Source organism: Aplidium turbinatum, chromosome 1, assembly GCF_918807975.1.
Source record: "Aplidium turbinatum chromosome 1, kaAplTurb1.1, whole genome shotgun sequence".
Taxonomy (NCBI): domain Eukaryota; kingdom Metazoa; phylum Chordata; class Ascidiacea; order Aplousobranchia; family Polyclinidae; genus Aplidium; species Aplidium turbinatum.
In genome coordinates this window covers 11,461,394-11,475,357 of record NC_137472.1, presented here as the reverse complement: position 1 = coordinate 11,475,357, position 13,964 = coordinate 11,461,394, and the positions used below count along the sequence as shown (strand labels likewise).

The window sequence follows — 13,964 nt, the reverse complement described above, 5'->3', positions numbered from 1 at the left end:
ACAACTATCCAAAGTCAATGCAACGAAATACAGTAGGCTAGTTACCTTTTGGTCCTACGACAGTAACTGGTGGTTGAATCGGAGTCTGCAAAGTAGAAACCAGTAAAAAGGTAGTAAATATATAACTTGAATGGAAATCGATTTAAAACAGGTCGGCCATGCTGAAATAATCTGCTTATTTTACAGTACAGTCTGCATACAATCATTACTTATTTCTTAACGAACATAAACTACAGTTGTTTTTTTCAAGTTTATTCTGAGTTTGAGGTAATCGGTGCTGTTATATTGGGTTTGCAATGATTGGGTAGATGTATAGACACATACTGCACACACACACTCACACACACGCACTGACACACACACATATATAGACAGTAATTCTGGAGGAAACCGATTCTGGCAGCTTCGGATACTTGAAGAAGTTTTAAATCAGTAACATCTGAAGTTAGTAGTGTGTTGCTGAGGATAATAGTGTAAAGTTTTCGTTTGTAAACACAGAGAAGTTATCTAATATCTTATCCATTTATTTACTAGATTTAGGCTTCTCGGAGTGGAAAAGTAGAGTTGAACGTGTGTTACTTAGTTATTTAGTTAATTAGTTACTCAAAAGCAAAGAAAAATCACAGTTTGCTAATATTTCAATCGTTGTCTTACACGTCTTCTAGTTGCATAGCCGGCGTTTGTACTGACTGGGAAAAAATCAATATAATCTAACTACAGCCTTACTTCGTCTAATGGAGAGACATCTTCTTCATCTTTGACAAGAGTGTCTTCATCTTCGTCTGAAGGCACCTGAGATAATCAGCAAGATGAAATCTCACCTGCTTAACGTATTCAAGTAACAGAAACTAAAGATTTTAGTTTGAGCTATAAATAACCTGCAGTTATACAAATACGAAGTTAAAGATTACACTAATCAATTGAAAAGACAGTCTTTCAGAAGAAAGTCTGAAGCAAATGTAAAATTTGTAGTCAAAAATGACTTTACAATCAGTGGCTATAAAATAAACGAAACAAAGCTGTAAAATTTTTGATATACTGTAAACAATAAGAAAAGTAACGTCGTCATACGTTTGCTATGTGTTCGAGAACAACGTTATCAGCTTTATAATTATCACTAATGTCCACCTCATCTCATCACAATATGGATATGAGCCACCCTAATGAGCGAAACACATGTCTACAGTATAGCTGTCAACTCCTGTCACACTCAACTGCTGACAAAGAAATGCTTGTGCTGTACTTGTCCTGTACGCCGTACGTTGTTAATATTGTTATTGTCATTATTACAATTATTGGTATTATGACTAATTTTATTCATCTTAACCATTCGTTCAAACGATTTCGATTCTCAGTCACTATAAATATTTTTCGCTCCACAGTTCTTGATTCCTCACAACCTGCTACAGCTCTTTCATGTTCATCCCGCTGTCATTTGTTACTGTATCGTGCAATCTCGTTTTGGAACGGCCCTTTCTTTTTCCTCCGCAGACGCTAGTTTTATTTTGATTTAACGACTGCAGGTTTTTTCCAAGACACTCTCTATCGACCGTTTGGTCTGGATAAGTAGCACCCATCATTGTAAAAACATCTTTTTATATTCTCAGTGAAAAATTTACGTATTTTGTCGTTAATGCAAAATCAAACAAGAGGATGGCACAGAAAATTTTGTTCCTATTATAACGCGGGAACTTACGATTCCTTCTTTGCTTCCGTCTCCGCTTTCTTCTCCACTGGCTTCAATATCCTCATCTTCGTCATCACAGTAGTTTTCAGCCTTGGTCGGGTCAGTTGCAACAAATAGCTCTTGCAGTAAACCCTGAAAAAGCATCAATTGTAGATGGTTACTCTGTTTAGTTATTGACTCAAAACATTACATCTTTAGATGGGATATCCCGACCATTGGCGATTGGGGCGATCGCACTTGTTTAAAACACAGAAAAGTTACTTTGTTCCTGGTTTATTTGCAAGGTCGGATTAACGTAGACCTGCACAATGCACATCATCGCGGTGGGATGGCGCAACGGATAAGGCGTTGGCTTTGCAATTATGGACACCTGGTTCAACTCCCGGCTTCAGGTGGCTGTTGAAAAACACCGCTCACCTCTACCCAGGGTGTAATAAATTGGGTGGGCATAGTTGCTGAAGTAAAGGCGGCCGAGAGAAAGGAACTGGCCACCCTACTCTCCTTAGTGCCGAAGGCTTAGTATAATGAGAACACTATCTTCTCATTTCCCAAAGCTCAGTAACTGAGTATGGGACCTTTACTTTTGCACATCACCGTGTTTTGTTGAAATCCTCACTCCCCCACCCCCCAAGGCTACTTGCTGGATCCACCCCTGGTCTGGACAACATCATGGAAATGCATTTTCACACAATATTTCTACACAAGTTCATTTCTAAAATTATAATGACTACTATCAAAATAATCATTTGATCATCTCCATTGCAGTTTGCAGTTTCTGATCGATAAATTGACCGATCGATCAATTTTAACAAGACGTTGTTTTTCTTTTGGCAGACAGTAACTATCCAAGCGTGAAAGTGCGTCAGAAAATGGTAAAACGCCAAGAACAGTTACATACTCAGTTACTAAAACTTGGATGTGTTGATTTCAGGTAAAAAAATCATATTTTGAAAGATGGGTAACCAGTTGATAGCACAGAAAAGTTTCGATTAGGTTATGTTCTGTCACTAAGCTATCGGTTTCTATGAACAGACGACAAAATGTGCATCCACCATTTAACACAAACCTCTCAAACATTTATTCAAAGCGGATTGTTATAACTATTATCAATCTCATTATCAATAACTATTATATCAATCTCTTTTTCTATCTCAAGTGTCCAAGCCCAGACAACAAATCAGTCATTTTTTACGTTGAATCAATGTAAAAAATGACTGATGTGTTTACTGGGAAGTAGTCTAAGTGCAAGGTAAGTCATGCATAATTTATCAATAAGTTAGTTAAACGCAAAGCTATAAGAAAATCTGTACAACTCAAATACCTGATACTTTTTGTCAGAGCTGTCTTGAATTCCTCCAATCTGGAGCACATCAGCGCTCAGAATGCTAAGAAAACCGTTTTCTTTCCACCCAAGGTTTTCAGCTACTTTTTTGCAGTTGAGATACAACGTCACTTTACCGTCCGACACATCCAAGGAAAACCGTGTCCATTGGTCAACAAATGACGGTACCTATAAAACCAAGCGTGTACTGTTACTGTATACCGTACACTTTATGAATGCTTAGTATTGCAATAGATTGTTATAATAACCTCATGTATATGTTTACGTGAAGCGTTAGTGAAGGCCAAACAGGGAACAGTTTATACGTTTAGTTAAATGCTCAAACGCACGTAAGAAATATAGATGAACTTTTACAAGATTCATTTATCAATGATTTGTTAGAAGCTTGACAATTTCTTCTCTTTTCAGGTAGTCAAAAGTTTATTTTTTATTATAGTTTCGGGAGAGAGTTTGCTTTTTTATACCAAAGACAGGCAAGACACAACAATGCCACAGGGTTGAGCATTACAACAGTATACTTTTTACATATTTACAAATTTTTATTGTAAGAAGTTGAGAGCAACGCTCATCTGCGCAAGAAAGCCTACAGCGTTAGGCTCTATCTAAAAAAAAACATTTCATTATTACTTACAGCAAACGATACAGGCGCTCTTGATTTCCAATGTAGTGTGATGAACGACTTTGATGCGTCTGTAGGGGCAGCTCCAATTTCAAGTCCGAACTTGACGTTTTTCCTTCCTTTATCAGTGACAGCAAAAAGGTACCCACCTTCTTCACTCTTAGATTTGATGGTTCCACGAATAGAAAACTGAGATGGGAATTGGCTGGGGAAATATTCTTCCGCTACCGCCTCTGTCGAACGCAAATAAACTCTTTCAATGAGGAATATTTTCGTCATGTTACGTTTCATTTGGTGCAGAATTTCTAACGTGATGAAGTGAATTAAATTTAATAGCATACGTCATTCTTGAAGTTTTACTGGAATAAAAATTGTTTGCATCTTATACGATGCTTTGTGAATACGTAGTTGCAAGACAGGAACATTGGGAAATGAAAACAATTTTTCAAAAACGTATCTGCTAAGACACAAGGTGAGGGAAGGAGATAACAAAAAACTTTGATGCTTACAAATTAAATTACAAAGCGATAAAAGTATGTTTGCCTAACCATAAACATTCAAAAAGGTAAGACTGCAATTGACCGATAGAAGTGATAGTCAAGGGCTTTGTGATAAAATCAATGAAACCTCGCTAAAGAAACATTTTTAGTAAAGGAGGAAACTTTCCATTAATTAATGTAAAAGATTACGTCACTGAGCACCAATACGTTACAAAATTAATTAAAATTGAAATATTATTATACTGCTTATGATGCTTTTGTTTATAAATACAATAATCTAACAACAAACTGGCAACACATGGACCTAAACTTTGTTAAGCATGTATTTCCATTCTGCGATACAATACCACTTGATATCTGCTTCAAACCAAGCAAAAACATTTTGGAAATTGGGATTATCAGAAACAGGCTATGAAGATTTGAAGCAAACTGTCAATTTTATTACAAAGTTATTCTATTAAAAAACCTCGTCCTAGAATACCGACTTACTTATGTCAGCGGTTCCATCCAAGTAGAATGAAGGATAGTTTTTGAATCCTCTGGCAAAAGAGACTCCGGCTGGAAGAGGAGTTGAGAAAGCAGTAATCAAATTAATTGATGTTTTCAAACGATCTAAAAAAGATAAAAATAAACTATTGAATTGTACATATTGTTTATTCAAGAGGGTGCAGTGTGTGTTGTTTATTCAGTGGTGTTTGCAGATGGTGTTGAGCCGAAACCAATATTCAAATATAAATGCAAGTGTCAATAAAACTCTATAAAAGTTTACTTCGTTGTAGCAATATATATCACGTACATATTATTCATTACACTTTATCCTCTAACAATATGTGCATTTTATACAGTATAAGCATAAGGTTAGCCCGATATAGGTTATAAGCAAATTCAATGAGATTTCAAGTATAACATCATTTTGTCTTATCTCTCATCCATTAAATTATCTCATTTTAAAAAACTTTTTTGCTTTCTATTTCAATCTCAGCGATCAAACTCTCTTCAATACTATTGAGCCCCAAAAAAAATAAAAACAAAAAACAAATGATGAAAATACAAGATCAAAAGTTAAACATATTGACCAGATGTTTTGTTAAAATTGGTCACATTATTACACTTTTTTTTCTATGCAGTTTTAATTGAAGAAATGATTTAAAGAACTATTTACTGCAAGTTATCACATTAATTTTTTGAGTGACGGTGCTGGTCAAAACAGCGTCTGGTCTGCACTTTTTTTTGGAAAAGCAAATTGATTTTTGTCACATTAATCAATACAATAGCCAATTACCCAACACGCGGTATCTATAGCTTTTCAAAATTTTAAATTCCATTTTCTCAAACTCAAGTACGATATGTAGATAGATCTTGAATTCAAATCTTCAACTTACGGCACTTGTAGTCAATGCAAATCCACTGCAACCAAACGCAAGAAATTGAAAACCACAACAATCAACGACTAGTTTTCATTATCACAGAATAGTTTTCAGCACGGAAGATAATGTTAGCATGTAAATAATGGATTTTGAAATTTTTGTTCAGTGACTAATACGTTTCCTACACACTCGAATTGCTAATTGTTTAAAAATCTGCTTTTGGTAAAGCTTTTTTGAAAACTTAACTTCTTTCTCATAGCTAAAAAGCAGTTTATATCTCCACAACAAACATTTCAATTATATATCACACGATTTGCATAGTTGTCCTGCAGTTATCATGCCGCATCAGATGGAGTGTTTTGGCCGGTAGATAACTTAAAATGGGACAATTTTTTTCTATAAACCAGCTTACTGCAGTCCTTGTGACCCTTCTAGCGCACAGACAGAGAACTAATTCTTGCTTTGATCTTTGTTTAGTAATTAAAGAAAATGAAAGTATTGGCAGCGGTGTGAATCGAACCCACGTCACCAATGCCAGTCTACGTCTACTGAAACGTTTTGATATCAGAAAGGTTCAAAAGACGCTCACAATTATATCACGTGGTTGCTGCAGCGACTTGCAGATTATAAATAGTAGTATTGTGACCGTATTGTGACTCAAACTGCAGCAAAAATGTCAAAGAAAACACATGAAACCAGAAAACACAGCATTTGAAGTCAATAGGCTCCAGCGACAATAAATCATTTCCCATACAGAAAATCAATCAATGCAAAAAACGATTGACTCGATTTCTGGGTTAAGACCCACAATTTTGTTTCCAAGTCAAGCCGCTGCAAGCATTGGAAGAAACAGTGAATTTGTGTTCTCACAGGTGATTAAACAAAAACTAATACTGTTTGTTTGTAGATAATATACTTGTCCCAGCCTTGAAAACAGACTGTAAATTAAAAACGTAATTTATGGTTTGTATCTATGGAAACACGGAGAAGCTTTTGATGTGAGTTGAGCAAAGTTACACGAGCTACGATTGTTTTTGCATGAGTGAAATGTTAAATTTGATTGATATACTATACTGCTTGTCATCGTTATATTATTACACAACAATAGTTGGAAATGCACACCAATAACAAAAACAAAGAAATCTCCTACAAAGCCGATGAAAACAACACACCCAAGACACACGTGAGTTGCACCTGTAACGCCACATTTAAACTCCTTGATTGATTGCCTTCTTTTCATGTCAATGTAAATATAGCGCAGGTCTTCAGTTGCACAGACATTCGGTCTCTCCAGCATGCAAGAATGCAAAAAGAGTAAGGCATGACAGCGGTAAAACGAATCAATGGACGGATTCACAGCTGACTGATATTGAATCAAGCAGTCTTCTACAGCGCATTGTCTCATTTTTGGTCGCTCAGTTGTTCCTGTTGGTTTTGTTGATGGAGGTGATTGACGAGAGGAAGTGGAAGAAACCGGAACAGCCACTGAATCTAAATTCCATTTCAACTTTCTCAAAAAGGTTTGTCGTCATCATTATGTTCCTTCTTCGTAAAGAAGGTTGGATACAATGCGCCATTGGTATAGGTTTATAAACACTTATAGGCTACATACTGTAATATAGCCTACTGGTGAGGAAACCATGAAATTGTTACTACAATGGGAAATGGAGTATGATGCCAGAAATTATTTTGCGATATTTTATTTGGTACCACTGATCGAATAACATGGAAATCACCTAACACAGCATATTCAAGCTCGAATCAAGATTTTTAGTGGGCCGAATTTCAATTTGGTGAAAAATAAACAAGCCATTTTAATTCCGAGTGGTATCGCTTTGCTTTGGTATCGCTCCCATCATTATCAGCAAACAACCTCGCTCCCATTATAATCTTGTATTGTTTTCATAGGCGTAGCCAGGGGGTGGGGGGGCGAACGGGGCCATGGCCCCCCCCCAAATTTTCAAAGTTTGGATTCCGAAGTTGAACCCTTTGTTGAAAATATAATATAATTTGTATAAATTTATATTGTTTTCCAAGACATCTGGCTATTAACACCCCCCAGGACTTGTTTTAGACACACAGAAAGACACCAATAAATTTTGCAAATCGTAAATCGCGCAAAGTTTACGCGATTTACGCTTCTTTTAACTAATCTGTGGAAGCAATTTCAGAATCGCTTACTCTGTAGGGTTTTTGTGTAGCTGAGTTTTTTGTGTTCTCTAATTTTAGCCGCAGTTTTTGCCCGTTTGTGTGTAGATAAGAGCTACCTTTAATAAGTTAATAGCTGTTTATCTGCTAATAAGTTTCATACAAATATTACCCTGAAAGTGTTTCCAGAAAGCGTTATAATCCATTATTTAAGTGTAATTTTGCAAAAATTTTCCGGGGGTGCATGCCCCCGGACTCCCCTAGAATACGCGTGCCTTCGGCACGCTCTAACCCCCACCAGCTTTATTGCTTCCCTTGCTTAACCCACCAGGATGCGCCACTGCACATCAGGTGGCGATGTCTTAAATCAAACATTTTGTCGTTCTCTTCAATTCATCAAATATTTGGCCCTCCCCAAAAATTTTTTCTGGCTACGCCACTGATTGTTTTGTTTTTGTTTCACATGTGCTGATGATGCAAAATAAAAGAACTTCTTATTTGTACTACCAATAATATACTGAATAAAAAAAAACACCTTTTTTACAATTTGTAAATGAAATAAAACTATGTAGCCTCAACGCACTTCATCACTACAACATACCCAGAATTCAAATTCAAAGTAAATGCATAAATTGAGAAAGAAAGGGGAAACGCTGGCGTATATTAGCATTTGGCATATATTGTTATTCATAATTTTGGCCCGACTGTACATTTTTATTTCATGCATCACCCAGCTATGAGATATGCAGAAGTGAAACAGCCTAGACCAAATTGGGTCACGATCAACTGACTATGAATGGGGGCACTTCTATTCCAGCATGGGAATTGTAGGCTACAGTGGCTTGGTTTCCTGAGCCTCTTGTGAATATGGCGTCGAGGAGCAAACTGCTTTGGATATCACGTCTATGAGACACCAAAAAAGATGCAAAGTATAACCATCAGCCTGACCAACCTTTCCAACATCAGTTTCAAACATTGAAAAGTTTGTTATACAAAAGGAGATATACAAGGCGATACGTCACCTTATGTAAAAGACGTTACGACGTTAGACAAAACGTAACGACTTTACGTAAACGTCATCGGTGGATAGTAATCCTTGATCACACTTTTGTGACAACTGCGGAATCATAGAAACGTCAAAATCTTTCAGATTTAAAATCAGGCGCTCCAAATGAGATCTAGGTTATTCCAAATGAGAATAAGCGTTACCGATATTCATGGGCGCGAAAAAATTATCTTAAATTTTTAAGCTAATACGTGGACAGCATAATTATTTCAGGGTTAGCCTGACGTCTCTGTTCTCAACAAGAGAACTTGAAATGTTTTTGTTAAACTTTACTGTCTTGGTTATAATTAGCGGCAGTGCTGTTTTGATCTCCAATTTTGAGTCTTTTTAGCTTAAAAGTGCGTACAGTTCCTGGTTGGTCAAACTGACTCAGTTGAAGCAAAAAAATACGTATATTCAACTTGATCGGATGTTGAATGAATGAAATTATTCAATTTAAAATCACGTAGGCATCTTAAGGTTTAAGAGCTCAAAGCTGAAGCAACTTGTCTTGCTTGTACAACAATATCAAGTAACACTTGGAAAAACAAGTCAACCACATTACCAACGGCTTCTCAAAACAGTAAAATTCACAAAAATTGAACGTTGAAAAAGGGTTTTTAAATGCAAATTAAGTAAAGCTCTAATATTCGTTATCCTTGATGACGTTTGAGCTCACATGTCAATTTTTAGTTCGTTTATCTTGCCTCTTAATTGTTGGGGAATAAAGTGAGGAAAAGTTGGTCACAGTTGGTTGCGATGTTCAAGGTTATGCAACAGATCATCAACACCAACCCAGTTACTGGTTAATATTTTCGCACCAAATTATGGTAGGGATTGGTTCGATTCCAGGCTGGGTCGTACTAAAGATTTAGGAAATGGTGCCATTTGCCATCTAGCCAGCAAATCAGTTACACTGATTAACATTTGCAGACGTTGAATGAATGTAATAAATTGCCGATATTCTAGCTGGACGGTTACGTTTGTTCTTGAGTAAACCGTCAATACCCAACAGACAGCAAAATCCGTCATTTTTACATTGATTCAACGTGATACGGTTGGTGCTTTCTTAGTGAATACGACACAAATGGAAACAATAATAGTGGTTGAAGACACGTAGCGTTTGCAGCGCAGAAAATAAGCTCCCCAAATGCTCAAAACTGACGTTTGCTTATTTTCACACAGATTTTAAAAAGTTAAAACGTTTCAGGAAACACGATTTTAACATTGATTAACATCTCAGATAATAAGTCCGATGCGAAACGAGTTAGGTAATTTTTTCCTAGATTTATTGTTTTTTGATGCAACAACCTACACTCCGAAATGAGACAATGACAAAATAAACAACGTTGCAATACTAGAACATTTCAAACACTGCTTTCATTTTAAAGCAATCTGACCCAATCTTTATCCATAGGCTCAATAATCGTTTTTAATCTAAAGTAATAAGTTCAAATACTTCTAAAAATTTTCGACAACTTTGTTTTTTTTTTTAATTAGTGTAGTAACCCTGAACTTGGGAGTGGTAATTTTTTTGTATTTTATTGTTTGTTCTTTTCAAATTTTTAATGTTTTTCAAATGCGCCTAATGTTTTATGCGCAATGTGTACGTCCATGACCATAACGAAGTAGGTTGAAGGATAATGCGTTTCTTGCTCATTTATAAATCCAGCATTCACTGCTGTATGCACTTGTTAAGATAGCAAATATGCTCGTTTAACCCCCCAAAAAAAATTAGTTGAACAATCTTGAAAATCCACAATGGATAAAGCGATCAACGGTTGGTAGTTGAATATATTTTGCTTTTATAAATATGATGTAGAAACAATCCTTGTTCCTTCAGTCTCTTACATTAGGCTGTTGTTGATTTTATCCCAACAAACAACTCTCTCTAAACACACAGAAACTATTGTTTCGTGTATGAGTCACAAAAAGCCTTGACAAGCTTATCAACGATTTTACAGCATTGCAACATCATATGACGACGTTATATCAATGTAAAAAACAATTGCTTTAGTTGGCCAAAAGAAAGAAATTTCAAAGGCCGGTTAAATAAACAATCACTGATTGTCCGTAACTTGTAGGGAACAGATTAGAAAAATAACACCTGTCGTCACAAGCCATGTAGGAAGTCACGGGGTAATTTAAGTCTGCACTGTCTGACTTTTGGGTTTTAAACGGATGAGATTTATTTAATTGGTGCTGAAATAATTCAGTGGAATGAAACTTTTAAACGGATCAACATTTGAACCACGGTAAATTGTGCTATGAAAGTTTTAAAGTCAAGCAAATTACAAACCAGTAAAACATATACAGCAACTGTGAGCTCACGGTAAAATCTCGAACGAAAATAAAATGCTTTTATTATTAATTTAGAAAGAACTGCGTTGATAAAGTGACTTCCATGACACATAAGGATGTTTTCATTGCAATCAACGTTTTTATACGTTTATATTGTTTCTTCTTATTTTATTGTGGTACTTGATTCCAAGCATTGACTGCCTCTTGCATGTAAAGTTTCCAAGCTCCTCTGTTGTTTGCTGTGTATATTAGGTGTATGTTGGTGTTGATTTTGTCGGTTTGTTGGTTTACGTACGTTAATCTTTATCTGCCTTGGGCACGCTTCCCTTCAATATTAGATGTTATGCACAGTTATTTTCTGGTTGCAATTTAAAAACATTGAATTGCCGCATGGGGTTTCTCAGACATCGATTCTGCAGACGTTGCATCACTGTGAATATGACGGATTTTTCTAAATGGATTGTGGTTTGCAACAGAATTCGCCGAATAAAAATCTTGGCAATGTTGCAACTACAACAAGCAGGAATACTAAAACTTCAAGCGAAAAAGTTAGGCCTGTCAACCAGGATAACCACTAATCAGGTTTATGTCGGCAAACCACATGAGCTTTGTTTTTAGGTGATGCTGCAATGCCAGCAATTTTCGATAAAACACATTGTTGCATTGTAAATGAAAGTTAAATCACTTCGCAAAATATTCAATTTGCAGCTATTGGAATTTATTGACTCCAATCAAATTATTACATCACTTTTACATATTCATTGCAGTTTGTTACATTAAACTTCGTCACCAGACACTTTTAAACTGTAAACAAACGTCCGTAACGCACCGCCGAAACAAGAAAAGTGCAATGCACAGCTGCACCACAGTAATAATAACCCAGCAAACATTGATTGCTGGGCCAGCGTCGGCTATATGCTGGGTATGTTGGCACAAGGCTGGCAATTTTGTCCAACATTTTGCCAACATTGCCAACATTACGCCAACAATTTCAATACTTCTTATTATGCGTTCAAAAAGGTCTTAAAGATTTTGTTTCAGGTTTATTTGTTTTAAACTGTAAAAATACTAACACAAACCTCTTTTCATGTGGTATTGCTTCAAAACACAGTTGTGTGATTGGCTGACATCGGTCAGAAGCATTGCCAGTGTTGTGCCAATTCATAACAATTTCGGTGTTTTCTTCAAAATTATGCAAATGTAATACCATCATTTTGCTACAATTTTACATTTTAATAATAGGCTATCAATGCTGTTATTATTTTCTGATACCGTACAAGTATACTATGAATACTTAAGACCAGCGTTGGTCAGAAGGGTAGCCAACAGTTTGCCAACAAAGTAGTTTCATTTTAGTTTGTTTATGTCAAACTGAGCAGAGGTCTAGAAAAAGGCTGGAGCAACAAAACGCGAACGCGATAACGTGCTTGATACCGAACCAGTTTAAACTTTCCATTAGCCTTACACGTTTCCACAAAATAAACAATTGCAATGTCGGCTATATGCTGGATGTGAGGGCACAAGATTGGCAATTATGTCCAACATTTTGCCAACAATACGCCATCAATTTCAATAACTTATTTCTTATCATGCGTTCAAAAAGGTCTCAAAGATTTTATTTCAGGTTTATTTGTTTTAATCTTTAAAATTACTAACACAAACTTCTTTTCATGTGGTATTGCTTCAAAACACAGTTGTGTGGTTGGCTAACATCGGTCAGAAGCATTGCCAGCGTTGTGCCAATTTATAACAATTTCGGTGTTTTCTTTAAAATTATGCAAATGTATACCATGATTTTGCTACAATTTTACATTTTAATAATAGGCTATCAATGCTGTTATTATTTTCTGATACCGTACAAGTATACTATGAATATTTAAGACCAGCGTTGGTCAGAAGTGTAGCCAACAGTTTGCCAAGTTTGTTTATGCCAAACGGAGCAGAGGTCTAGAAAAAGGTAGGAGCAACAGAAACGCGAACGTGATTCCGTGCTTGATACTGAAACAGTTTAAGTTTCCATTTGCCCTACACGTTTCCACAAAATAAACAATTGCAATGTCGGCTATATGCTGGATGTGAGGGCACAAGATTGGCAATTATGTCCAACATGTTGCCAACAATACGCCATCAATTTCAATAACTTATTTCTTATCATGCGTTCAAAAAGGTCTCAAAGATTTTATTTCAGGTTTATTTGTTTTAATCTTTAAAATTACTAACACAAACCTCTTTTCATGTGGTATTGCTTCAAAACACAGTTGTGTGGTTGGCTAACATCGGTCAGAAGCATTGCCAGCGTTGTGCCAATTCATAACAATTTCGGTGTTTTCTTTAAAATTATGCAAATGTATACCATGATTTTGCTACAATTTTACATTTTTATAATAGGCTATCAATGCTGTTATTATTTTTTGATACCGTACAAGTATACTATGAATACTTAAGACCAGAGTTGGTCAGAAGTGTAGCCAACAGTTTGCCAAGTTTGTTTATGCCAAACGGAGCAGAGGTCTAGAAAAAGGTAGGAGCAACAAAACGCGAACGCGATAACGTGCTTGATACCGAACCAGTTTAAAGTTTCCATTCGCCCTACGCGTTTCTACAAAATAAACAATTGCAACGTTGGCTACTTTATTTCAGCTTCACTGGATTTATTCTTTGAAAATATTAATAGCCAACAATAAAATGACTCTTTAACTAAATGACTCATGTGGTTTAGTGGAAAAACACAGTTTCTTTCGCATACCGTATTCTTGTACCAACAACGCCATGATAAAAATCGTTTGTTCATATTCAATTGCTTCAGATAATTTAGTGCAATAAATGTCTTGTGATTCAGAGAACACTTCCAGAAAGTTTAGGCTTTGGTGCCTCCAATACCCAACTAGCATAATCCGTTCTGTTTACATTGATTCAACGTCTGCAGACGTTGGTAAGGTAACTAACAAGCGATAA

At 36.0% G+C, this 13,964-nt stretch overlaps 1 protein-coding gene across 1 annotated transcript in view; it reads right to left on the bottom strand.

Annotated features, from left to right (window-relative positions):
- The window catches only part of LOC145775068 (uncharacterized), a 42,160-nt gene that overhangs the window by 21,220 nt on the left and 6,976 nt on the right, over positions 1 to 13,964 (bottom strand). The window contains exons 3-8 of the mRNA XM_082586266.1: positions 4,638 to 4,760; positions 3,661 to 3,881; positions 3,009 to 3,197; positions 1,697 to 1,819; positions 727 to 792; positions 46 to 85 (exon numbers count right to left, since the gene is read on the bottom strand). Coding sequence (XP_082442392.1) covers positions 46 to 85; positions 727 to 792; positions 1,697 to 1,819; positions 3,009 to 3,197; positions 3,661 to 3,881; positions 4,638 to 4,760 — 762 coding nt within the window. The remainder of the gene's footprint in view (positions 1 to 45; positions 86 to 726; positions 793 to 1,696; positions 1,820 to 3,008; positions 3,198 to 3,660; positions 3,882 to 4,637; positions 4,761 to 13,964) is intronic.